Consider the following 24,805-nt stretch of genomic DNA (forward strand, 5'->3'; position numbering starts at 1 on the left):
CAGAGCTCCCAGGGTCTCAGCCACCAACCAAAGACTGCACATGGTGGGTCTGATTGTTCTGGCAGCATTTGTATAGTAGAGGATTGCAAATTCAATCATTAATAGGAAGAGAGGACCTCGGCCGTGTGAAGGTTCTGTGCCCCAGTGTCAGGGAATGCCAGGGCCAATAAGTGGGAGAGGGTGGGGTGGCAGGCATGGGGAGGGGGGAGGTAACAGGGGTTTGTTCTTGTTTTTGTTTGTTTGTTTGTTTTTTGGAGGGGAAACTGGGAAAGGAGAAATTTACATGTAAATAAAGAAAATATCTTAAAAAAAAAGATATAGCTTTGAAAAACATGTGAAGGTTGGAATATAATCAAAGTCAGGAATATCCACATCAGTTTCAACTTCAACTGAAAGGCAGGAAAAGATCTTATTTTATGCAGGAAAAGATCTTATTTTATGCAGGAAAAGATCTTATTTTATGGTATTTGTGTGACTGAGGTGGTTTCCTATAGTCTAAATGTAAAACTGAAGTGTTAGCAGCTGGAAGTGGCAGGAAAAAGGGTTCTGGGCTGGCAGAAGAGATAGATGTTTATGGAAGGAATTCTAGAAGCAACAGAGCTGTACAAGCAATGCAGCCTCTTAACAGAATACAAGCTACCCAGATCCCAGGCTGTCAGCTAAATTCAATGTTCAGAGTGGCCCTAGAGAGCATAGCTAAGACAGGTGACTCTCCAAATCTGCACAGCTCAAAACGACAGAAACCCAAGTGAAGGTTTACTATCTTCAAGTATGAGTGGGCCTGAGGCTAGCAGATTAACTTGAAGTTTGGGGTGTAAATCCTGAACACCAGGAGAGGTAAAAGAGACTGGCCCCCCAAATTTTGGTATACATAGTCCAAAGTACTGGCTTATAACTGTTATCACATAGCACAAAACGACTATGGGAAAAGATGCAGGTCCTGAATGAAAGACTGGGTGGAAGGTAGCCTATTGTGTCAGCATGAAGAAGATAGTTTATGGATTAATCCAAAAGGCCTAACAGGTTACTAGACCAAAAAGCAAAGACTCATCTACAAAAGATAACCCATAGTTCATTTATCAAATTTAATGACATTCAGGAACATGTAAAAGAAGTGAGGACAACTCCAGACACATTTTCTTAGAGAATATCCTGATGCTATCTACATACTGCCTTGTATGTGAATTGGAAGAAACAAAACACACACAAACACATAATTTAAGACTTATCTTTAAAAAATAAAAATAAAGTCTTCGTGACTTTCATAGCTAAGTATTTCTTAGATGAGATAAAAAGGCACACTTGTGTAATGTCAATGCAAATGTGACTGCATTCAGTATCCAAAGAAGTATCATAACTCAGAAATAAGAAAAGTACAGTTACTTTTACCAATGGGCACTTCACAAATTACCACTGAAGCACTGGGGTGTGGCCAGCTCTCCAACAGATGGCCCCATACCCACACATATATCAGCATACTACACGGACTTAGTGGGCTATACTTAAAAATAAACAGAGAAAAGAGGACACAAGATTGGTAGGGTATGTGGGGGTTCAGGGCAGTTAGAAAGGGATGACCACATAGAGTTGTGAACACTAGGAACCTCTCGAAGAGTACATTTTAAAGAACAGAATTAGTTAAGGGACAGTGAACTATAGACCAGGATGCCAGAGGCACAGTCATGGGAGTAAGCAGAGCAGCAGCGGAGAGCTCACACTGGTGGGATGGAACCGAGACAGTATGTGTGCACTTACCACGGGCAGCAATTCCACTCTAATAGTGCCAAACTTTTAACAACCCAAATGTCCACCACCACATAAACTGAGAAACAGTTTAAGAGAATAAAGTATTAACTCACAAGACATGGATGAATCTGAGTATTACACTGGGTAGGAGTGAAGCCAAAGCTATGGAATTCCATTTACACAAAACTAGGCACCTTCAGCACCATAAAGGATCCTGCAGCTGTGTAGCGCTGGGGAGGAAGGAGGAGCTGCTGCAAAGAGGCATAAACACACTTTTCACAATAGTAGAAGCAGCTGGGACACAGCTGTAGACCTTTAAAAGAGGAATCAGACTGTACAACAAAAATCAACAGATTTTTCTATATGTAAGTTATTTTCCAACACTACTGATTAAAGCATTCAAAAGATGCTGTGAGCTTACTATTATTTTCCAGAAGGAGTTCTTGTTTTCTCAAATATTCCAATTAAAAAACTTGGTTTATACTTAAAAAAAAAGGATAGTACTATATATAGTTGTTTTTCCAATATTTATTGTTTGACAGTTAAGTATTTTTAAATTACATTTATGTATTTCATTTGTGTCTGTGTGTACATATGTGTATGGATGTGTGGGCACATGTGTGTGTGTGTGTGTGTGTGTGTGGAGGGCAGAGGACAAGTTACAGGAGCTGGCTCTTCTTCCACTATGTAGGTCCTGAGGGTTAAACTTAGGCTGTCAGTATTGGCAGAAAATGTCTTTACACAGTGAGCCATATCTCATCATTCCTAAATTTTTTGTTGCTGTGATCAAAATCAGGAGGTAGAACTTTCTAGAGCCTAAAATATGCCAAGATTTAAAACATAACCATAATTAGCAAAGTAATTTATTGTATTACTAATATTATATTTAACCCATATAGCCTTAAATTAGTTTTTAGTATGTATATATGACACTTTATTTTAAAATAAAATCCAAATTCCCTTCTAGCTCAAACTAATCTGAAGTTTTAGATGTCTCAGACCAGTTGTGCAAAGTTAAGGGCAGAAAAAAAGCTATTCATCATTATCTTATTAAAGCAAAATAATGTCCATAGGCCCATGGGCCACACCACACACTAACCCTACTACAGAGATCAGCCTTCAAACACCATGCAACTAGTGTGGCTTAAAAATAAAGACCAGCCAGGAGTGGGAACACTGCCTATAATCCCAGCTCCCAGGATGTAACAGCAGAGTATCAGGAGTTCGAGGAGCCAATCTGCATAGTGAATTCAAGGCCAGCTTGGGCTACATGAGACCATGTCTCAAAGTTTCAAAAAAAGTGAACAACAATAAGAAAAGATTTCTAAAACACAAATGTGCCACCTCCTTCTGTTATACTATACACAATGCCTATATCATATATGACAAGTCAGCCCATAAATCTCAGTTTCCTTCCCTTATTTACCCCAGTGTCTCCTAAATAGGACACATATCCCCTATGTCAAAGTAGGTGGTTTTTTAGCCTTTTTGAATTTGAAGAATCTTTTACATTCAATATTCCACAGTGTTCTCTTTCTCTTGCTGGCAAGATGGTAAAGGCGCCTACAGCCATGGTTGATGACCTGAATGCAACCCCTAGAGTTCCCGTGATGGGAGGCGAGGCCTGAGGTTCTCATGAGCTCCAGATACTCATACACACAGAAACCCCACCCTCAGGCAACCTACCAACCCTTCAACCATGTAAAGAGCTGCCTGTGTGCAGAGAGAACAAGCTATATGAGAATTTAGACAAATACAGACAGCACTGAATGTTAGAAAAAGGATAACAGTGAGATTATTCAACATAAGGTGGGTACTATAACTAATCTAATGTCATTGAGTAAAATAATCCATGTCACTGCTGCTAACCTTCCTACCAAAAAGAAATGCAATCCACTATAAATAAAAAACAAAGTTTTCCCTCAAATATTTGATCTTCAAATAATTCCAAATAGCAAAATCTTAAAGTTGAGTTGAAGTCTGTTCTAACAAATGGTTCTGCTTAGGAAGGATACATGATGACAGCCATTTCCCTCCTGTACTGTAGCTCCTTACTTCATGACGACAGCCATTTTCCTCCTGCACTGTAGCTACTTACTTATGGTGGAGTGTCTTTGCCTTAAGAGGTCTAAAACACTAAGTGTGTCTTTATGTGTTTTTACTTAAAATTTTTTATTATTTAAATGCATTTTATACATCAAACATAGTAATAATAATGAGTATTTTGAGAATAAAATACATAAAAAATTGTTTACCTTTTATATTCAATCCTTTCATACCAAAAAAGTATCATTAATGAATATTATTAAATATAATGATAATATTATAATATGATAGCATTAACTATCCATAACTGAGGATACTATATCTAATGTTGAATACTAAATTATTTCAAAACATACAAAATATTCTTTGGGAGTTAAGCATAGTAAAAGAGCTTGAAATATTAAAAATGAATCATTAAGAAATATATTCAAAAGCCCTTATATGATACCACCTGACATAGTGAGAGAGTATTTAAAAACACATCATATATTTCTGTAAATTGTCTAAATATAAGTTTACTTAAAGAATGGCTAGAATAAAAAAACTCAGATGACAGCAGATGCTGGCGATGTTGTGGAGAAAGAGGAACACTCCTTCATTGTTGGTGGGATTGCAAGTTGGTACAACCACTCTGGAAATCAGTTTGGCGATTCCTACGGAAATTGGACATAATTCTACCAGAGGACCCAGCTATACCACTCCTGGGCATATACCCAGAAGATGATCCAACATGTAATAAGGACGCATGCTCCACCATGTTCATAGCAGCCTTATTTATAATAGCCAGAAACTGGAAACAACCCAGATGTCCCTCAAGAGAGGAGTGGATACAGAAATTGTGATACATCTACACAATGGAGTACTACTCAGCTATTAAAAACAATGAATTTATGAAATTCTTCAGGGAATGGATGGATCTGGAGAATATCATCCTGAGTAAGGAAACCCAATCAGAAAAGAACACTCATGGTATGCACTCTCTGATAAGTGGTTATTAGCCCAGAAGTTCGGAATACAGGAGGTATAATCCACAAACCACAAGAAACTCAAGAAGAAGGATGACCAAAATGTGGACACTTCATTCCTTCTTAAAAGCAGAAACAAAATACCCATGGAAGGAGTTGCAGAGACTAACTATGCAGCAGAGACTGAAGGAAGGACCATCCAGCCTGATATAGCTGTCTCCCGAGAGGCTCTGATAGTACCTGACTAATACAGACATAGAGGCTCACAGCCATCCAATGGCCTGAGTACAGGGTCCCCAAATGAAGGAGCTAGAGAAAGGACCAAAAGAGCTGAAGGGTTTGCAGCCCCTTAGGACAAACAACAATATGAACTAACTAGTACCCTCAGAGCTCCCAGAGACTAAACTACTAACCAAGGACTATACATGGTGGGACTGATTGCTCTGGCAGTATGTGTATAGTAGAGGATGGTGTACTGGCTGTTTTTGTGTGCCAGCTTGACATAGGCTGGAGTTATCACAGAGAAGGGAGCTTCAGTTGGGTAAGTGCCTCCATGACTGAGGCCTGACTTTCCTGTGATCCTGGTTGTGTCAGAAATCCTCATAATTGAGCTGTCTGTGATCCTGTGATTCTGTGATCCTGAGATCCTGGGTATGTCAGAGCTCTTGGCAGTCAGGCCATCTCTGGGACCCTGAGATCCTGGCGTGACCAAGCTCCTGGGATCCTGCGATCCTGGGTATATTAGAGCGCCTGGGAGTGGAGTTTCCTCTGAGTGTTGTGGGACTGGTTGTGGAGTTCATGCCCCGTATCTTTATGTTTTTATGTGGGAAAATGTAGTATATTATACTTTACTCTCAAAGTTTATACAAATGATACCATTTAATGAATATACCACAGCTCTTTAGAATAAGGTCAGTTATGAACAATTTAGTGCCAAACTATAGTTTGCTTTGCTTGTTTCTTACCTGTGTAACTGCTACCTACCAAAGTAAGAAATTAAATACATCTAAGAAAAACAGCTTGCTAACGTTATTCATTTTTATTTCAAATTGAACACCAAGATTTCTTCAAAGACAAGGATTTTCTGCACAGTCTTTTTATGTTTCAGTAAAATGAGGTGATCTGGAATTCTGTAATGGAGGTGATCTGTAATTCATTTTTGAAAAAATAGTTACATGTTTACAAACTCCTGGAGGTTTAGCCAGCCTACAGTCTAACAATATCTGACATAGTAAGTCGAGTTGCATACATTGAGTTGCCCATTCAAAGAATATACCTAAGCATTTGGGCCATTATAGGAAAAGCAAATCCTTACCTGATATTCTGAGTCTTTGGGAAGAATCTGAAGTTACGCATAAGAGGTGTTCTAGGGAGTAACTGGGAATCCTGAGGTTAAGCATAAGAGGTGTTCTAGGGAGTAACTGGGAATCCTGAGGTTAAGCATAAGAGGTGCTCTAGGGAGTAACTGGGAATCCTGAGGTTAAGCATAAGAGGTGTTCTAGGGAGTAACTGGGAATCCTGAGGTTACGCATAAGAGGTGCTCTAGGGAGTAACTGGGAATCCTGAGGTTACGCATAAGAGAGCACCTCTAAGGAGTAACCCGAAATCACAGATGCATACACTAACCCCAGACCAAGACCACTTACCACTTTCTTATCACTCTAGATTGTGACTTACATCATAGCTTAGATAAGAATGTGAACCTCAGATGGAACACCAGGAAGGTTATGTTGCAAGGAGAATATGGAGAAGATGAACAGCTTCTTTCTCCATATTCTACTTGCAAAAAAAAAAATGTACATTTAAAAATTACGTATCCCATTCTTAAAAAACACCACCAGCTCCAAGAAAATACTCCACTGTAAACATGCCCTCTGAAGATTTTAAAAAGTGGATTATTAAGTATCCTGTGTGGAGAATAGAAGGAGAGCAGATTCTGAGTAGCCTAGCCTCTCCTTCCTATCTGTGCTCCATCACAATGCAATCTATATTACTATCACACTGTAGACCTATGACAAAGCCTGTACCATCAATGAACCCAAAGCAACTAACTTCAAGAGCAGGCAGATGAAATATAGTTACGTTGAGTTTTATCTGAATAAAATTTCCTGTTTAAGTACATAGTCTCCTTTAGCTAGAAATGGCATTACTATGTAAAACTCACATTTTTGAAAACAAACTAAATAGTTTAACTGAAACACCAACTAAGTGCTTCCCTATGTCACTCATGTAAACAATAGATTTTATTCTAAAGGGCTCACAATGATACCATCCAGTGAACAACGATCACATGACAGAGAAGATCAAAGTGAGATTAATTATATCTAGGAAAGTTATTTGATAAAGTGGTTTCATCTTCATTTCAAATTGAATTTTCCTCATGACTCCTTTGAACAAGCAACTGATCAGTCTTACTACTTACTGGTAATATTAGTACAAAAAAGCACAGTAAGGGTAAATTCTTTAAGAAGAAGGCAATGTATAAGACAAAATCATCTACTTCAGCTCAAATGCCCAGGGTTCCAACTATCTTTGCCACAGTTTCCAAACAGACCGTGTGGTTTTGTAACTAAAGACTAGCAAAGGTTACAATAGGAAATTCTGGAACACTATCAGTTAACTACAGCTTTGACTTTTTCTTTCAAATATGCAGGGGTTATAAATGCAGACTGGTTATATTAGACAATGTCTGGGGTTCACAAACTATTGACATAAACACTTTTCTAAAAAGTCAAATTAGCAAGAATTTTCAAGTTTTAAAAGATAAATGTACTCAATAGAACTTAAGAGAAAAAAATCATTTATGAAAGAGTTTGAAAGACATTGTTTCTAAAATCCCTCTTTTGGTGGTAGAGGCCTCAGCAGTTAATGGCACAGATTACTGTTCTAAAGGACCAGAGTCCAGTTCCCAGGACCCACTGGTCATCCAGTTCCAGGGGAGCTAATTAATACCTTTGGCCTCCAAGAACATCGGCACAAACACACACACGCACACACACTCACACACACACATACATATGCTCTCACACACATGTGCACACACACATGCACATACATACACATATACATACACACATATACATATACACACATATACATACACACACATATACTCTCTCACACACATATACATACACACACACATATACACTCTCACACACATATACCAAAATAAAATGTAAAACCCTTCCATGGGAATTCCTGAGAATGAAAGGATGATTAGAAGTGGGTGTCAATCACACTCTGCTTTGTGAAATCAGTTTTGTTAAGAGCACTCACCGTGTAATAATTTTATTTCATAATAGGTTTATACAGAAGAAGGTAAACTTAATACCTACACGTGCCTGAGCAAATTACCTTTTTGTCATTTGTAAATTTCAATTAAAGACTGGGAAATGAAAATAAAATTACGTTAAAGCAACTTCTTTTCCCACAGACTCATCTGCCTTCATTTAGCAATACAACAGAGCTAACACATATGGTAGCTTAGTTAGGCTTAAATCATATCACAATGGGCAGCGGCAGGCCTAAGCAGAGTCTACACATTCAGTAGGAATGACAACTGTTCAATGTAGAATGAGATGAAAAGCTACTGACCTACAAACAAAGAAAATGAATTTATTATTTTCAAATTCCAGAAATAAAAGTAACAGAAGTGCATATAATTTCTAACAAACTGGTCTTATAATTTCTAGCAACAGTCTAATTAAATTATGTAAGAAACAAAAAAATCTGTATGTTTTCCTACCTGAGAATATTACCGAGAAAGAAATATACTTTAAAACTCTTATCACAAAGAAGCTTCTAGGGTGACATGATGATATTTCCACATATGACAGGCCAGAGGCCACTCTCCAGGAACTGTTTGCCTTGCGGCTTCAGGCTGTAATCCAGGAGCAGCATCTCCCAGCAGCACCAGCTCACTCCAGTGAAGCAGCACAGTAATGTGTAACAACCACAGTCACAGATCTGGAGATGTTTACCTTGTCCATGAGTGAGAGTATATTACCTCAGAGCAAGCTCTTGAGACAGGTGGAAGCAGTGAGCCCGGCAATAGGGGTATAGACTATACTTCAGCTAAAGTGAAGATAGGATAAGATGATGGCTGCTGTCATGGCTGAGGACTAATGGATAAGGAACTCAGAAACTTCAAAGCTCAGCCGAAAGCCAGAGTGCAACATGTACTGTGTGCACAGAGCCAAACCATCGCTTGCAGACATTTATAAATGAGCAGTGGGTTTCTTTTCATCACAATTTATTTTAATTTATTCTATGCAGATTATTAGTCTAGTGCTTTCACTATTGAATCAAAGTCTTTTGTTTAAACAGTGATTTATTGTAATTCTTAACGTAAATAACAAATTCTAAAATTATAACTTGAAATTAAGCATTTAAATTTCAGATGACAGAATCAATAATTGGTATCAGCTTCTTCAACTTTATATTAATAGTCTGATTAAAAACACTAGCAACTACCTGGCAATAGAATTGAAAGAATCAGAAGGGGTCTGTGAAGTAAAAAAACCAAACCAAACATGCAAAATACTGCCAACACAACATCTTCTTTCTCACTGTATAACTGACAATGTAAAACGTTTATAATACATGATATCTTCTACACAATACAGATCTAGAACATTTCTACAAGAAATTACAGAGTTTGGTCTTAAGAAGGAAAATTAAGATGGAAGGTGAAGCAATGAAATGTGAGGAGTCAGAGCGTCCTGTGCATACGCACGCTGCCGTCTCATCCTGTTGGTAGTTACATTTCAGTACATGCCTTCAGGCATGTGGGAGTCGGCACACATGAACTTCCCTTCCCACAACTAACAATTCCTTTAACATCTCTCATGAACACAAAAGACTGTTGGTTTCATGGGGCGTTTCCCCACAAAGGAACAAGGATAATAGGAGAGAAGCTTCATTCCCAAATCTATACACACTACTCAGCTGTGTGCCGAGATCATGTGAGACAGCGGCTGTATCAGTGGAGGTAGATGCTTCTCCACCCCAGCTCAGCACATGATCCAGTACAAGACACTCATTAGACCTCCAACAACCAGAAAGTGCTCCGTTACTGCTCAGTGCCATGTTTAATGCCCCCTAAGGTAACAGACTTCAAAGGTGCTGAATCTTATAAATGTACCTGTGTCATTACTAACTGCAGGATGGGAAATTCAAAACTGCTCTAAGATCAAATCAGCAGCAGAAAGACTCAACTGTGGCTGTAAAAAGGGGAAGTGATGTAAACACTAACACCAAATGTCTCCTGGGAGAATCTTGTTTGTGCAAAACAAAGTGAGAAGATGGATATGCCAATCAAGACCAACTGGACCCGGGAGGCAGGCAAGGATGGAGACATGGGGGGAGAGCGGGAGGGGAGAGAAAAAGAGGAAGGGAGATAGGACTGACAAGGAAGAGGGAGGGAGGGAAGGAGAGAGAGAGAGTACAAATGAATATCAATATGGCAGAAAGTCAGGCAGCAACAGAGTTCCTGGACAGAAGTGACAGAAAACAAGGCACGAGCTATGACTCTCTTTTTTTCTGTCTTTTGTGTTTCTAAATAACTTATAATGTTAATGGCATGGAGGCCACATTAGCAGGCAAGAATGAGCCTTCTGATGGACAGAAATGAAGGATTTGAGGCTAATGAGTTTTACTTTCTCTTTTTGTTTTTTCTTTAAAATCATACCTGAAAGCCTTGAATCCTTGCTAAATATTCCAGTTGTTTTGAAGGCTGTACTGAAGAACAAGGGGGAGTAGGAGAACTTCCTTTTAAACCTATGGCTTCAGCAACAGGAGATGTTCCATTCATAAGGAGTTCCCTGGCAACTGTGGCTGAACTAGCTGAGGAGGGAGACACACTGAAGAAAGAGCTTGAAGGTTGGTTCATATCTTTGGGTGATAAGTAGCCTAGAGTTGTGCCAGAGGTCACTCTGTGTCGGCTGGCTTCCATCTCTTGATAAACATCAGGAGAGAGATGAAGAATTCCTTTTGGAGCTATGAATAAAATAAAAGTACATTGTTAATGTACTTAAAGTACTTAATACAGAAACACATTATAGCATTATGGAGTCACTGCCTTCCTTTGCTGTAGTGGGAAGGAAACAAGAAACTTCATTGAGCCTCTTCCTGATGCCCATGGAGGGAGTGCAGCTCCCTCGACATCCAGAGGCTGACACTAGTGTAAACGTCCCATGTGGAGGAGGCTGGGAATGTACAGCATCTTCACTCCTATTTTGTATCTCATATAATAGAGGCAACATCCCTAATATGCATCAATTGAGGCACAGAAGACAAAAGCATCAGTCTGAATACCATCTTCAGAGACAAAGACCCTAATATCCAGTGGCCTAGTTGTGCTTTCCTCTCCAAGGGCCATACCATAGACAACTCTGGACACTGAAGTTTTTGTTTATTTTTTTCAAGACTGTACTTTTATTTTTTTCTCCAACAGAATATTTTTATTGATTATTTGTGAATTCAACACAATGCACACTGATAACATACACTTTCCATTCCTTCTAGGTTCACCCACCCACCCTTTTGCCCTAATTAAAAAAAAAAAGAAAAAGAAAAAAAAGGCCACAACAAGTACAGTTTGTGTCACTCACTGGAGCATGGTCTAACTCCCAGTGGCCATTTCCTTAAAGATAACTGAGTCCTTCCCCACCCCAAGCCCCACCAGAAGCCATCAGCTGTGAAGGAAGCAGAGAGCTGTCTCTAGCAGACTACAAAGCCAAGAGTTATCTACACAGCTATCTGGAGGGTTATCTCGAGCAGACTACAGAGGTGTCAGCTTGTACTCATGATTGACTCTTTTGCAGCTCCCAAACCTCTTTCTCAAGACCCTCTCTCTAAGCCAAGGCTGGTCCTTGACAGCCTTCAATGGTAATATGGACATGGACATGGCCTCAGGTGGCAGCACAGACTATAAAAGTCTTTTGAGGATGCCCAATCCAGAAAATGAATCATTCTCCATCTTGAACATGCTGTTGTTGCTCAGAGCCAGGACGATAAAGCAGCTGGACAGCCCATGTCGGGGCTGAGTCTGCAAAAGCGTCAGGCTGCTGCATACTACCCTGCCATCCCTACACAGCAATGGCATGTTCCCCAATCCACAGCTGTCATGCTCCCACACCTGTCACCGCATCTCTAGTCCCACCTCTCTCTGTTCTGCCATTTTTCCCACCTCTTCACTGCACATTTATTCATTGAAGTGGTACTGCAGACTGCAGTGTGTGACACAGTATATTTTTTGCCTAGACAGCTCTGTATGTAAACACTTATCACAATGAGTCATGGTCTGGTTCAAGGTTTCTGGTTTCTGAAGCAGCATAAATATTAGACTATCACTCATCTGGGATATTCTGTAGTTGCCCAGAATCAGGGTCATCTGTGGCTGGGCAGGGCATTTGGGGTGGAGAGGCTGGATCCTCGAGAACTCCAGGCTGCTTCACATTTCTCTGCCCTTGGTGACAGCTACCCCGCCTGCTCACCATAGATGACCATTATAATACTTGCAGCCCACAGGCAACTCCTCAGCCAGCTCCCCTCACTGCATGACAAAGCAGGGTGAGCAGTGAGGACTACAATATCAGCAGTTCCAGGCTAGGGACACTGGCCTCAACACCTCAGGGCTGAGGACTTGGTGTGTGTTACAGCTGTGCTCTATACTGCTCCCCCTCCTGTGGCCTCCCTATCTCTGTTTCCCCATCCTTCCCCACACATGCAGCTCTGCTCCACCATCTTTCCTTCTAATTTCACCTTGACCTTCTTTTAAAAACATCTTCCCATAAGGCCTGCCTTTGAAAAGTTGTTCTGGAGATGCTCTGGACTCTGCAGAGTCCTTTGCTACTTTACCCTTGGCACCCCTGTGGCTTTCAGACGTCCAGGTCGGGAGTGTTCATGGTCATCTTGAATTGTGAACTCCTTTTACTCCCACTTTAAATTGTTTGTTTGTAGGTGTGTGTGTGTGTGTGTGTGTGTGTGTGTGTGTGTGTGTGGAAGGAGGCCAGAAGAGGGTGTTGGATCCCTAGAACTGCACTTGTGAGCCATGTGATGTTGGTGCTGGGAATCTAACTCAGGTCTTCCATAGAAATATTAAATGCTTTAAGCCACTAGCCATCTCTCCAGACACTAAAGCTTTTTAGCTGTTAGCTCTGTTAGGCTAGAAATGGCTATTACAACCATCACCTTTCTGTCTTCTTAATGGCCCTGGGTAGCTGAATATGACACATCTATTAGTATTCTCAGATAGGCTAAACAGAACTCAATCATCTGGGTGGACCTCAGAATAGCTGAGGTAGTGGGCACATGATGTATCTCTTTCCCTTCTTAGGGAGAATCTGGGAGCTGGTAGGAGAGCCACCTAGTCTGTAAGAATAATGTCATTGAAATATAGCACAAATATATTTAATTTTTTTCCTACCACTCTTAGTATAGCTAGGGCTGCATGGCTGTTCTCACGCTTGCCTGGGGTTCAGGAGCCTCACTGACTAGTCTCTAGACTTTTCGTCAGAAGAATACACCTGTGTAATACTGAAATGTTGTAGTGTTTGGAGATAAAAAGGTCTATACCTTCATAATCTCCCATTTTCACAAGGATAGATCACTCTCTTGCTTCTACCTTGCATGGTTCCCCATCACTTACAGTACAGTATATAAACTCCTTCAGATGACACAGGAAGGCTGTCTGACTCAATATCACTCTATTCTTGCCTGCCAAATTCTTTGTGAAAAGCCTATGCTGCAGACACACTTTCGGATGGTCCAGTCTGATACCAATGTGGGAAAACTCTGCTAATTAAGGTCAAAGTCCACCATGACTGGACAGCCTCTGAGCTTGGTGCAATATGGAGAACCCCTTCATTAGCAGGGCTTCTCCTTCTCTAATCTTGTCTAGGGAAGTCAAAGCCCCATCCTACCCCTATCACCTGAGGAGTGTCACACAGCCTTAGTGAAATTACAGAATCAGTTTCCTTTCTCCTGATAAGACCCCACCTGAGATGCTGAAATGCTTCCTTATGCTAAAGAGGCATTTTGGTACCCTAAGCCCTCAGTCAATGACCTTTGCCCATCCTGGATGTTCCTACCTTCAGTTTCCCAAAACTTTATAAGCCTTGAATCACCCCTTATGGTTATTCACCATACATACTCATAAGGTTTCTGAACAACTACTCCCCCATGCCCCTATTTGTCATTTCTACTCCTTTTGCCCATGGACCATTTCAGCCAAGGATCCATGAGGGCAAGGAACCATATACCAACACACTTTTTCTCTCCTCTCCTCTCTCTCTCTCTCTCTCTCTCTCTCTCTCTCTCTCTCTGTCTCTCTCTCTCTCCCTCTCCCTCTCCCTCCCCCCCCACACACTTTCCTCTACTCCCTCACTGCTCCCAACTTCAATTCTAATTGAAGTTCTGAACACTGTGCTGATAATACTGCCTGACCTGACTGAAGTCATGGGCAGCATGTTACGGGAGGAAAAGGAAAACAAATCATACATGTGTATGTGTCTCACTATGTCTAGGAGGGAGATACAGCAGTGAGTAAAAGGAATGAAATGAGAGTAAAAGGGGGAGAGAACTAAGGCAGTGGATAACATGTACATGGGAGGCCTGCAGAGTTTATGCTGCAAAAACCCTCCAGGAATTCCTAACCAGCTTCTCACCACTAGGATGCAAGGAATTGTGGGAGCTGAAAAGAAAAAGGTAAAGGTTCTGTATCATAATCCAAAAAGCAAAACAAAGTTTTTTGCTTTCACAGAATTAAACCTGCTTAAAATAATATATAATGTATGTATGCATGTGTGTGTATATATATAAATATACATACACACATATATATTCAATTTTATAGTGTTCTTTTATATATTTGTGTTTCTTTTCATGTGCTATACATTAATAAGTGTTAATATTTTTTAATTCCAGAGAAATTTTTATTTAAAATTTGTGAAGAAAAAAACATACTGTAGAAATCTCCATGGTCAAGAAAAAGCAAATCTGTTGCTTTAAAGATGTTTTAGTTCCTGGCATTCCCCTACACTGGGGCACAGAACCTTCACAGGGCCGAGGTCCTCTCCTCCTATTGATGATCAAATTTGCAATCCTCTACTATACACATGCTGCCTGAACAATCAGACCCCTCCATGTGCAGTCTTTGGTTGGTGGTTGAGACCCAGGGAGCTCTGAGGGTACTAGTTAGTTCATATTGTTGTTCGTCCTAAGGGGCTGCAAACCCCTCAGCTACATTGGTCCTTTCTCTAACTCCTTCACTGGGGACCCTAGAGGGCAGGGTGGCAGGCATGGGGAAGGGGGAGGCAACAGGGGTTTGTTTTTGTTGTTTTTGTTTGTTTCTTTGTTTTTTGGAGGGGAAACTGGGAATGGAGAAATTTACATGTAAATAAAGAAAATATCTAAAAAAAAGAAAGAAAGAAAGAAAGAAAGAAAGAAAGAAAGAAAGAAAGAAAGAAAGAAGTCTTTAAGAAAAAAAAAAAGAATTAGGGCTGGAGAGATGGCTCAGTGGTTAAAAGCACTGACTGTTCTTCCAGAGGTCCTGAGTTCAATTCCCAGCAACCACATGGTGGCTCACAACCATCTGTAATGAGATCTGATGCCCTCTTCTGGTGTGCCTGAAGACAGCTACAGTATATTCATATACAATCAATCAATCAATAAATAAATCTTTAAAAAAAATTAAAAAAAGAATTATAACCTTGTCCTTATAGAATTAGGTAAAAAAAAAATATTAAACAAATTACAAAAAAAAAAGATGTTTTAGTTCTTTTCATCTACATATTTTTACTTGTTAGAACTTCAACAGAAGTGAAAATCCAAAACTATTACATGAATTCTGTGTTTACAAAATAACACTTTTCTACTAATTTTAAAAGCATGGTATTTTGGTTATATAAGTTGCTTTTATAATGTAGTTCCAGGATTAGGGTTAAGGAAACAGTTTAGTGGTAGAGTTCTTTCTAGTATATCCAAAGTCTAACTTTGATCTTGAGTACCACATTAGAAACAAAAAGAGAAAACAAAATCCTACATTGCTGCACACTGAATTCGTTTCTAATTTTGACAACTTTAAAAATAGCCAGGAATATCCTCATAATTTAATCCTTGTTCACATGAATATTCGTTTTCTTAAGTGCAAGAAGAATTCTAACTGAAAGGACATACATTTAAGTTTTTTTTTTTCATTACTAAAGTGCCGGAAAAATTGTACTAATTTCACATTCCTACAGAAATACTTGAAAGTGTCTTATTTCCTATTCTGATACTGGATATTATGTTGGAAGAATGTTGCCATTTATTAATAGTGACAGAGAACAGGTCAGTCATTGCCTCAGAATGAAGCAGGCAAGAGTGGCACATTAAAAAGGGCCAAGAGGAAATTTTGGGGGATGGAGTGTAGAAGTACTCACTTCACAGGTTTATAAACATGTCAAAAGGGATCAAAGTGTACAAGTCACATACAGTTTACTATACTTCAGTTAAAGTTATGAACATGTTTTCCAACTTGACAAGTGAAATGTTATTATTCCTACATCTTGTTTACTATATCTACATATACACTATTTATAACTCTTATTTAAATAACTTAAATTCTATAACTATAAATTATATACTCAATTCAGAAAATCAAGAAACAGGGAAAGCAGGAAATGAGGGAGTGGATCTTGGAGGAATCAAAGGAGGGATGAACAACAATCAATATATATTGTACAAATTCTCAAAGAACTAATAAAAACATTCAAAGAAGAGGGAAAGGAATCAAGAAAGTTAATATTACATCAGACTGAGGATCTTTTTTAAAATTGATTTAAGTTTTATTGCATTGTGATGAGAAAAGATACATGATTTCAATTTATCTGAATTTGTTAACATTTAAAAACATATTTTAAGTAAATAGGATTACATCACATTCTTGTTCCCTTTTGTACCCCAACTCCTCCCAGAGACCCCCTTCAATACCTGCCACACCTTTCTTTTTTTATTTTGTCATATTCTTAAAATTTATAAAATATTATAACAATAAAAATGAGTATTATAGAAGTTGTTTGATGTACAACAATCAATTAAACAATCTTATGTAGATGCTTGTCTATGGCAATAGTGAAAATACATACATTTGTCTCAATATAAATTTGAAATAACTCCAAACATATTAACTGTGTATTTTAAAATAATACATCACTACTAGTATTTTTTAAATAAACATAAATAGATAAAGTCTTTTTGTTTCTTTGTTTTGTTTTTAGTAGAGCTTAAAGTCTTGGCTCTTACTGTGGTACAAGCCCAAAATAAGAACAATTTTTGGACATTGGAGTTTATTGTAATAAGGCTGTACTTCAATGTTACCTTCATCGTAGCTAAGCTGAGAGTTGACAGTTCTGCTGGGCCAAGGAATGAATTGTAGGCACAATTTTTGAATACAGACTTCCTGCTATGGTCAAAGCTATTTGACTTGAGTGAGTGACTTCATTCTCAGCCCACAGAGAACAGGTTACATTCATTTAAGAAATGGTGTGTGTATTAAGATGGTCTATCCATGAAGTCATTAAACAACTGTTTCAATGAACAATGGTTCTGCTTGGAGGGTGGCACAGACATTAGGTGAGGGTAAGAATTTGGTTAGTTAGCTGTGATAATTTGGAAAAGCATTCATCTCAGAGAAAGAGTAAGTTATAAAGTCATCTTCTTCAAATTTGATTAAAATAGTTACCAACATCAAGCAAAGCATTCAGTCTCACTCTTTGTTGTTTTCTTACAAGTCACCTCCAGGTTAATTGTTTACATTTCTTTTGGCTGCATAAACTTTTGAAACCTGTAAGCTGTTCCGAAAACCATAGTATAGTGTAAAAACATCAAATAAACAATCCTCCTAATAGAGAGGCTGAGATAGGAGGAGCCTGACTTCAAGACCATTATGTGGAACCCAGCAAGACACTGTATGTACAAACAAGCAGAGAGTGAATATGGATTGTACAATATTGGACCTATTTCTCTAATTACCAAGTTAAAGAGACCACTGGATGACAGCCAACAAATTTCTAATTCCTTATATTTTTTGGATTTCAATCGATAAGGATATGTTGGTAATCTTAATTTTCATATTAAGATATTAAGAAAAACTAATTGTTTTCTTCCTGTTATTTTTGTTGTAAGAAGTGGAATTAGGTTTGTGTGAGTTTGTTGAAAGATTACTTTCTTGCTTCTTCTAGAGTGTAGTTTTGCTCTTTATGTTGGTATTTTCCATCTATTATCCTTTCTAGGGCTGGATTTGTGAAAAGATATTGTGCGAATTTGGTTTTGTCATGGAATATCTTGTTTTCTCCATCCATGGTAATTGAGAGTTTTGCTGGGTATAGTAGTCTGGGCTGACATTTGTGTTCTTGTAGGGTCTGTATGACATCTGCCCAGGATCTTCTAGCTTTCATAGTCTCTGGTGAGAAGTCTGGTGTAATTGTGATAGGCCTGCCTTTATATGTTATTTGACCTTTTTTCCTTACTGCTTTTAAAATTCTTTCTTTGTTTAGTGCATTTGGTGGTTTTGATTATTATGTGACAGGAGGAATTTCTTCTCTGGTCCAGTCTATTTGGAGTTCTGTAGGCTTCTTATATGTTCCTGGACATCTCTTTCTTTAGGTTAGGGTAGTTTTCTTCTATAATTTTGTTGAAGGTATTCACTAGCCCTTTAAGTTGGGAATCTTCACTTTCTTCTATACTATTATCCTTAGGTTTGGTCTTCTCATTGTGTCCTGGATTTCCTGGATGTTTTGGGTTAGGATCTTTTTGCTTCTGGCATTTTCTTTGACTGTTATTTCAATGTTTTCTATGGTATCTTCTGCCCCTGAGATTCTCTCTTCTATCTCTTGTATTCTGTTGGTGATGCTTGTATCTATGACTTCTGATCTCTTCCCTAGGTTTTCTAACTCCAGGATTGTCTCTCTTTCTGATTTCTTTATTGTTTCTATTTCCATTTTTAGATTCTGGATGGTTTTATTCATTTCCTTCTCCTGTTTGATTGTGTTTTCCTGCAGTTCTTTAAGGGATTTTTTGTGTTTCCTCTTTAAGAGCTTCTAGCTGTTTACCTGTGCTTTTCCTGTATTTCTTTGAGGGAGTTATTTATGTCCTTTTTAATGTCCTCTATCATCACCATGAGAAGTGATTTTAGATCTGAATCTTGCTTTTCTGTTGTGATGGGTGTCCAGAACTTGCTATGGTAGGAGAATTGAATTCTGATGATGCCAAGTAACCTTGGTTTGTGTTGCTTTTGTTCTTATGCTGGCCTCCAGCCATCTGGTTGTCTCTAGTGCTACCTGCTCTGGCTAAATCTGACTGGAGCCTGTCCTATCTGTGATCCTGGTTGTGTCAGAACTCCTTAAAGTCTCTGTGATCCTGTAATTCTAGGATCCTGTGATCCTGGGCGTGTTAGAGTGCCTGGGAATGGAGCTTCCTTTAGGTGTTGTGGGACTGGCTGCAAAATTTGTGCCCAAGGTCTGCTCAGAGCACCAGTCCACACAGACTGGAAGGAACCCATGTCAGTGGGCTGGCAGAGGTCCTGTGTTCCTGGGTCCTGCTGGTCCCAGTTACTCCCGGTGTTGGGACAGATGTTGTGTCCTCCTCACTTCTGATCCTCTGATCCTGGGCGTGTTAGAGCGCCTGGGAGTTGAGTGTTGTGTGGAATTTGCACCCAAGACCTGCTCAGGGCACCAGCCCTGACAGACCAGAAGGAACCCATGCCACTGGGCTGATGGAGTTCCTTGACTGAAGATTCTTTAATTTTTATTTTAGATAGGACCCCTCCCCATATCCTTGGCTGGCCCCAAAGGGTGGCGAACCTCCCACCTTTGCCTACTGACCACTGAGATTGTATGTGTGCGGCCCTGGCTTTTGTTACTTATAAGGCAGCTCTACAAAAGGAATGTGATACAGCAATACTGATGCCCCCATTCCCTGCAGCAACATCTCAGTGTGAATGCTTGGATAGAGCTGGGGTCTCCTACTACACAGTAAAGTTGTGGCTGAGTTTTATCTGTGAATAATGAAGATTCCGTTCTAGAGTCTGTCTAGAAGGGTAACCACAGACATGTGAATTTATATAATTGGTGGTCAGTTTTGAGTGGTTTTCAACTTCAACATTGGTAACTATAAAGATCAGTCAAGCCGGGTGGTGGTGGCGCACGCCTTTAATCCCAGCACTTGGGAGGCAGAGGCAGGTGGATTTCTGAGTTCAAGGCCAGCCTGGTCTACAGAGTGAGTTCCAGGACAGCCAGGGCTATAACAGAGAAACCCTGTCTCAAAAACACCAAAAAAAAAAAAAAAAAAAAAAAAAAAAAAAAAAAAAAAAGGATTAGTCAAAATTCAGTTTTTTTATGTTGTAAAATTAAGTTGCTTTTCAATAATATAATGACCTAAAAAATGATCAAATAACAAATTAAGATATGAACATTTAAGGATCTTTAACATGTCATTTAGTTTTTCTCAGAAAACCATTTTATTTCCACTAGGATAAACTAAACACACTTCTGCCAAAACAAAGTCCAGCCATTTTAAACAGTCATTGTCTCTGAACAGTCTGAACAGTATTCAACTTCTCATCACTGTTTTGGATAAGCTTTTTGTCATGTAACTACCCTAGGTCTGCTACTTCACTAAACTCAGTTTTGTTTGTGGAGTTCCACTAAGCATCACATTTCCTTGCTGGGGCTTGTTACACTCCATTATATTCAACCGTAATATAAAATGGTCATGAGCCCATTCTCCCACTTGTCTTTTGTTTACTCCCATTATGGGGCTTTCAGAATGTGACCACAGTATACAGCTATGCTGCTGGTACTGAAGAGGTCAGCTCAGGACCTTTGGAAAATTCCACCAGGCACTCCCCACCCCCCCAACCCCGGGAAGAGAGAGGTTATAGAGCATGTAGATACCCCTCCCGTCTGGAAGGGAGGGGGGGACCATTGGCCACCTGCAGAGATCAATCAGTTTAAAAGTCACACTGTTCAGCCAATCATATTGTGCCTAGCTGCTGATGCTCTATTCCACCCCTGGAAACTGTATAAAAACATGCTCACTGGAAGACATAGGTTGCTGCCTCTCCTTCAGGTACAGGTGCACTGGAACAATAAATTCCTCTTGCTTTTGCATTGATCCCTGGCTCCAAGTGGTTCATTCAAAGGGTCCCCGGTAGCTAAGGCTCGTCAGATTCTTACAGCACAATACTGGTACTGTTCTAGAATTTCACTAGCATGACTTAACTCTCACAATTACTATGAGGCAGGGCTTATCATTTTCCTATATTAGGCAAACTCATTCAAGATTACCTGGTGGGGTGGCTCCCCCTCCCACTCATTTTTGAACTGGTACAGCTGTTTGAGAAGGGTTAAAGGTGTGGCCTTGTTAGAAGAGGTTTGAGCTCTTGCTACTGCCAATTAGGTTTCTCTTTCTTTGCCTCATGTTTGCAAATCAAATGTGAGCTCTTAGTTACTGCTCCAGAGCCTGCCTGCCAGCTGCTGCCATGCTCCCTGTCATGTTGGTCCCGATCTCCGCCTCAGAAACTTCAGGCCCCAATAAACTCTTACTTCTGTAAGATGCCTTGGCTGTGGTGTCTCTTCACAGCAATAGAAAGGTTAACTACAACACTGAACAAGGTTAGGATTTATAGTACAAATTTAGCTAGATTTTTAAAAAATAGTCAAAAGAATAGCATGAAAGTAGTAAGTTGAGTGAAAAGTAAAACCAAAGAAGCCAACAATGTGAGAGAGATTTAAAAAATAATCTAACAAAAAATTTAAAACAGCCATGATAAAATGCTTCAATGAGCAAATGCAAATGCACAGAAGTGAAAAACAGAGAGCCTCAGCAAATAAAAAGGTCTGAAGAAAGGAGGAAAAGGGTAGGCAGGCTGGTGGGCAGAGGTGGAAGGAAGCCATTTAGTCTCAAGGCTCCCTGAGGGAAAGAGAAAGGAGGAGGAGAGAGGTAGGCAGAGAGCAGAAGAGAAGCAGAGATAGACAGGCAGACTGACAGATATACAGACTACAACATCCAAATGGAAAACTTAAAAAAAAAAAAAAACTGTAAAAAGAGCAACAAGGTGAGTAGAGGAAAGAGCAGATCTGTGCCAGCTCACAGGACGAGACTGTCACTCCATCAGATCTGTGCCAGCTCACAGGACGAGAGAGACTGTTACTCCATCAGATCTGTGCCAGCTCACAGGATGAGACTGTCACTCCAGCTATAGTGCATATGCGACTGACCTAGTCATTCCCAGCCACCCCATTACTAGACTGTCACGGTAGCACATACAGCCCAGAAATCTCATTTCCTCACTAATGGACCCAATGTGATATGAGGAGGGAAATGGGAAAAATGGCAGAGGGCTTTAATTAGGGAGGAGGGAGGTCAATCAGAAGAAGAGGGAGAAATAGAGGAAGATGGGAGGAGAGGAAAAATGATCACTTAAGGATGTTTGAAAAGCCAGAAGATTTTTATTTACTTAATAAAATTATATATAACATGTATGTGTGTATGTGTGTATATGTATATAGTTATGTCATTTGGGCAGACAATGATCCCCACTAAGAGAGCCACGGCCTAACAGAAACTGCAGTACTAGGCATGAAAAGTTCCATGTTTAGTTGTTGGTCAGGGAAGTCCAAGATTTTCTCAAAATATCATAGGTTATTGCTGTTGGTCTTGGTTGCCCCCAAGAAGTTGAAGACATTATGCATTTTGGAAATAGGACTTGGATGATCCAAGTTAAATCTGACCTGAAAGTCTTGTCCTTGAGGACTAACATTCATAGGGTCAGAAGGTGCCATACAAGACTCCAAGGACGGGAAGCCACTAATAGTCCTACCCAGCTGTGACCCTATGGATCACAAGAATGACCAATCAGAATGACAAAATAGCCTTGAGGGTGCACAAGTGGTACACATACTTTGGTGGTAACCAACAGCTCTCTTTTGGACTTAAGGATCATTCAATATGAGGGAAATCATGCCCGGTACTGGAAACAAATACAACTGCCTGGGGCTAATGAGGTCATGGATCTTAGAGGAGAACCTACTACTACTTTACTAGACCCTAATCCCTAACTTCATTCTAAAACATATCCTTATACCCAACAGGTACATATAATACTTACCTCTAATTGATGAACCTTCTCTGTAACATATGGAGACTATTACAGAAAAGCACAATTGTTCAAAACACAGAGAACAACTGATCACAAAATGACCAGACCCAGAGAATATTTCTACAGCACAATTCCTGCATCTAAGGCTTAAAGACCATTGCAGAACAAGAAACTTAAAGACTTCAAAACCCAGGGGACTAGTAAATCTACTGTGAGACTGTGTCTTCTAGAATGACAAACTTTACTCATGATACCTCAGCAATGTGGCTATCTAAACAAGACCTGAAGAAAAACAACCTCAATAAACACGCTAATGTGAAAGGGGTGGATTTCACTGGGCATATGCTCAGGAGTGGTATAGCAGAGTCTTGAGGAAAAATATTAAAAGCTGCAAGGGAAAAAGTCCAAGTAATATATAAAGGCAGACCTGTCTGATTTATACCTGACTTCTCAACAGAGACTCTAAATGCCAGAATGGCCTGGGAAGATGTCTTGCAGACTTTAAGAGACCACAGATGTCAGCCAAGAGTACTATACCCATCAAAACTTTCAATCACCGTAGTGGAGAAAACAAGATATTCTATGACAAAACCAAATTTAAACAATATCTATCCACAAATCCAACCCTACAGAAGATAACTAGAAGAAGAACTTCAACCTAAGGAAACTAACTATACCCAAGAAAACACAGGATATAAATAATCCCATACCAGCATGAACAAAAGAAGAGAAGTGCACATGAATGCGCATGCACACGAATGCGTGCGCACACACACAGACAGAGACACACACACAGACACACACACACACACAGACACACACACACACACACACACACACACACACAGTACCACCACCAACATCAAAATAACCCTAACTCTAACCCTAACCCTAACCACACCACTAAAACACTTGCTCAGCTGTCTTCATAGTTAGGCAAATGGATGGAACTAGAAAACATTATCCTGAACGAGGTAAGCAGACCTTTAAAAACCACACACAAAAACCAGGCGAATAGTATGTACTCACTTATAAGTGGATATTAACCATAAAGTAGAGGATATCCATGTTACCAATCCACAAACCCAAGATATTAAGTAACAAGGAGGGCCTAAGGGAAGATATCTGAATCTCACTTAGGGAGGAAACTGGGCAGGAGAGGGGATGGGAAGGGGAACTGGGTCGGGGTAAGGCATAGTTTGGGGGGAGTGGCTGGTAGAACAGAAATTGGTAGGAAGGCATCTCTGGGACTATCTGGAGACCCAGAATGGGGAAGGCTTCTAGGAGCCTAAAACTCTTAGCAGTGGGGCATATGCACACTGATGTGGCCATTTCCTGTAGCCAGGCTGGACTTCTATTCTAGTAGAGGGATAGGGACCCCAGCCCACCCACAAAACTTTCCACCCAAAATATGATCTGTCTACAAGATGCATAGGGATAACGACAGAGCAGAAATTAAGGGAACAGTCAACCAATAACTGGCCCAATTTGAGACCCACCTCATGGGAGAGAGCCAACCCCTGACACTATTAATGATGCTCTACTATCCTTGCAGACAGGAGCCTAGCAAAACTGTTTTCTGAGAGGCTTCATCCAGCAACTGACAGAAACAGATGCAGAGACCCCCAGCCAAACATTAGGCAGAGCTCAGTGAGTCTTGTGTAAGAGTGGAGGGAAGGATTGAGGAAGCTAGAAGAATGTTATAAGAACACTACAAGAAGACCTATAGAGTAAACTAATCTGGGCACATGGGGCCTCCCAGACTGAACCACCAACCAAAGATCATGTAGGAGGGTGGACATCAGCCCCTCACACAATTATAGCAGATGTGCAGCTTGGTCTTCAAGTGGGAACAACTGGAGTGGGGCTGTGTCTGACTAGGTTGGCTGCCTTTGGTCTTCAA

The 24,805-nt window shown here is 39.9% G+C and overlaps 1 protein-coding gene across 7 annotated transcripts in view; it reads right to left on the minus strand.

The window, feature by feature from the left end:
• Positions 1-24,805, minus strand: part of Stau2 (staufen double-stranded RNA binding protein 2) — a 292,032-nt gene that overhangs the window by 116,004 nt on the left and 151,223 nt on the right. For all 7 annotated transcript variants that reach the window (XM_031366940.1, XM_031366937.1, XM_031366939.1 and 4 more), the window contains one exon: positions 10,450-10,757. In XM_031366940.1, the coding sequence (XP_031222800.1) occupies positions 10,450-10,757 (308 nt within the window). The remainder of the gene's footprint in view (positions 1-10,449; positions 10,758-24,805) is intronic.

The sequence above is a fragment of the Mastomys coucha genome, unplaced genomic scaffold (genome assembly GCF_008632895.1).
Source record: "Mastomys coucha isolate ucsf_1 unplaced genomic scaffold, UCSF_Mcou_1 pScaffold14, whole genome shotgun sequence".
NCBI classification, from domain to species: domain Eukaryota; kingdom Metazoa; phylum Chordata; class Mammalia; order Rodentia; family Muridae; genus Mastomys; species Mastomys coucha.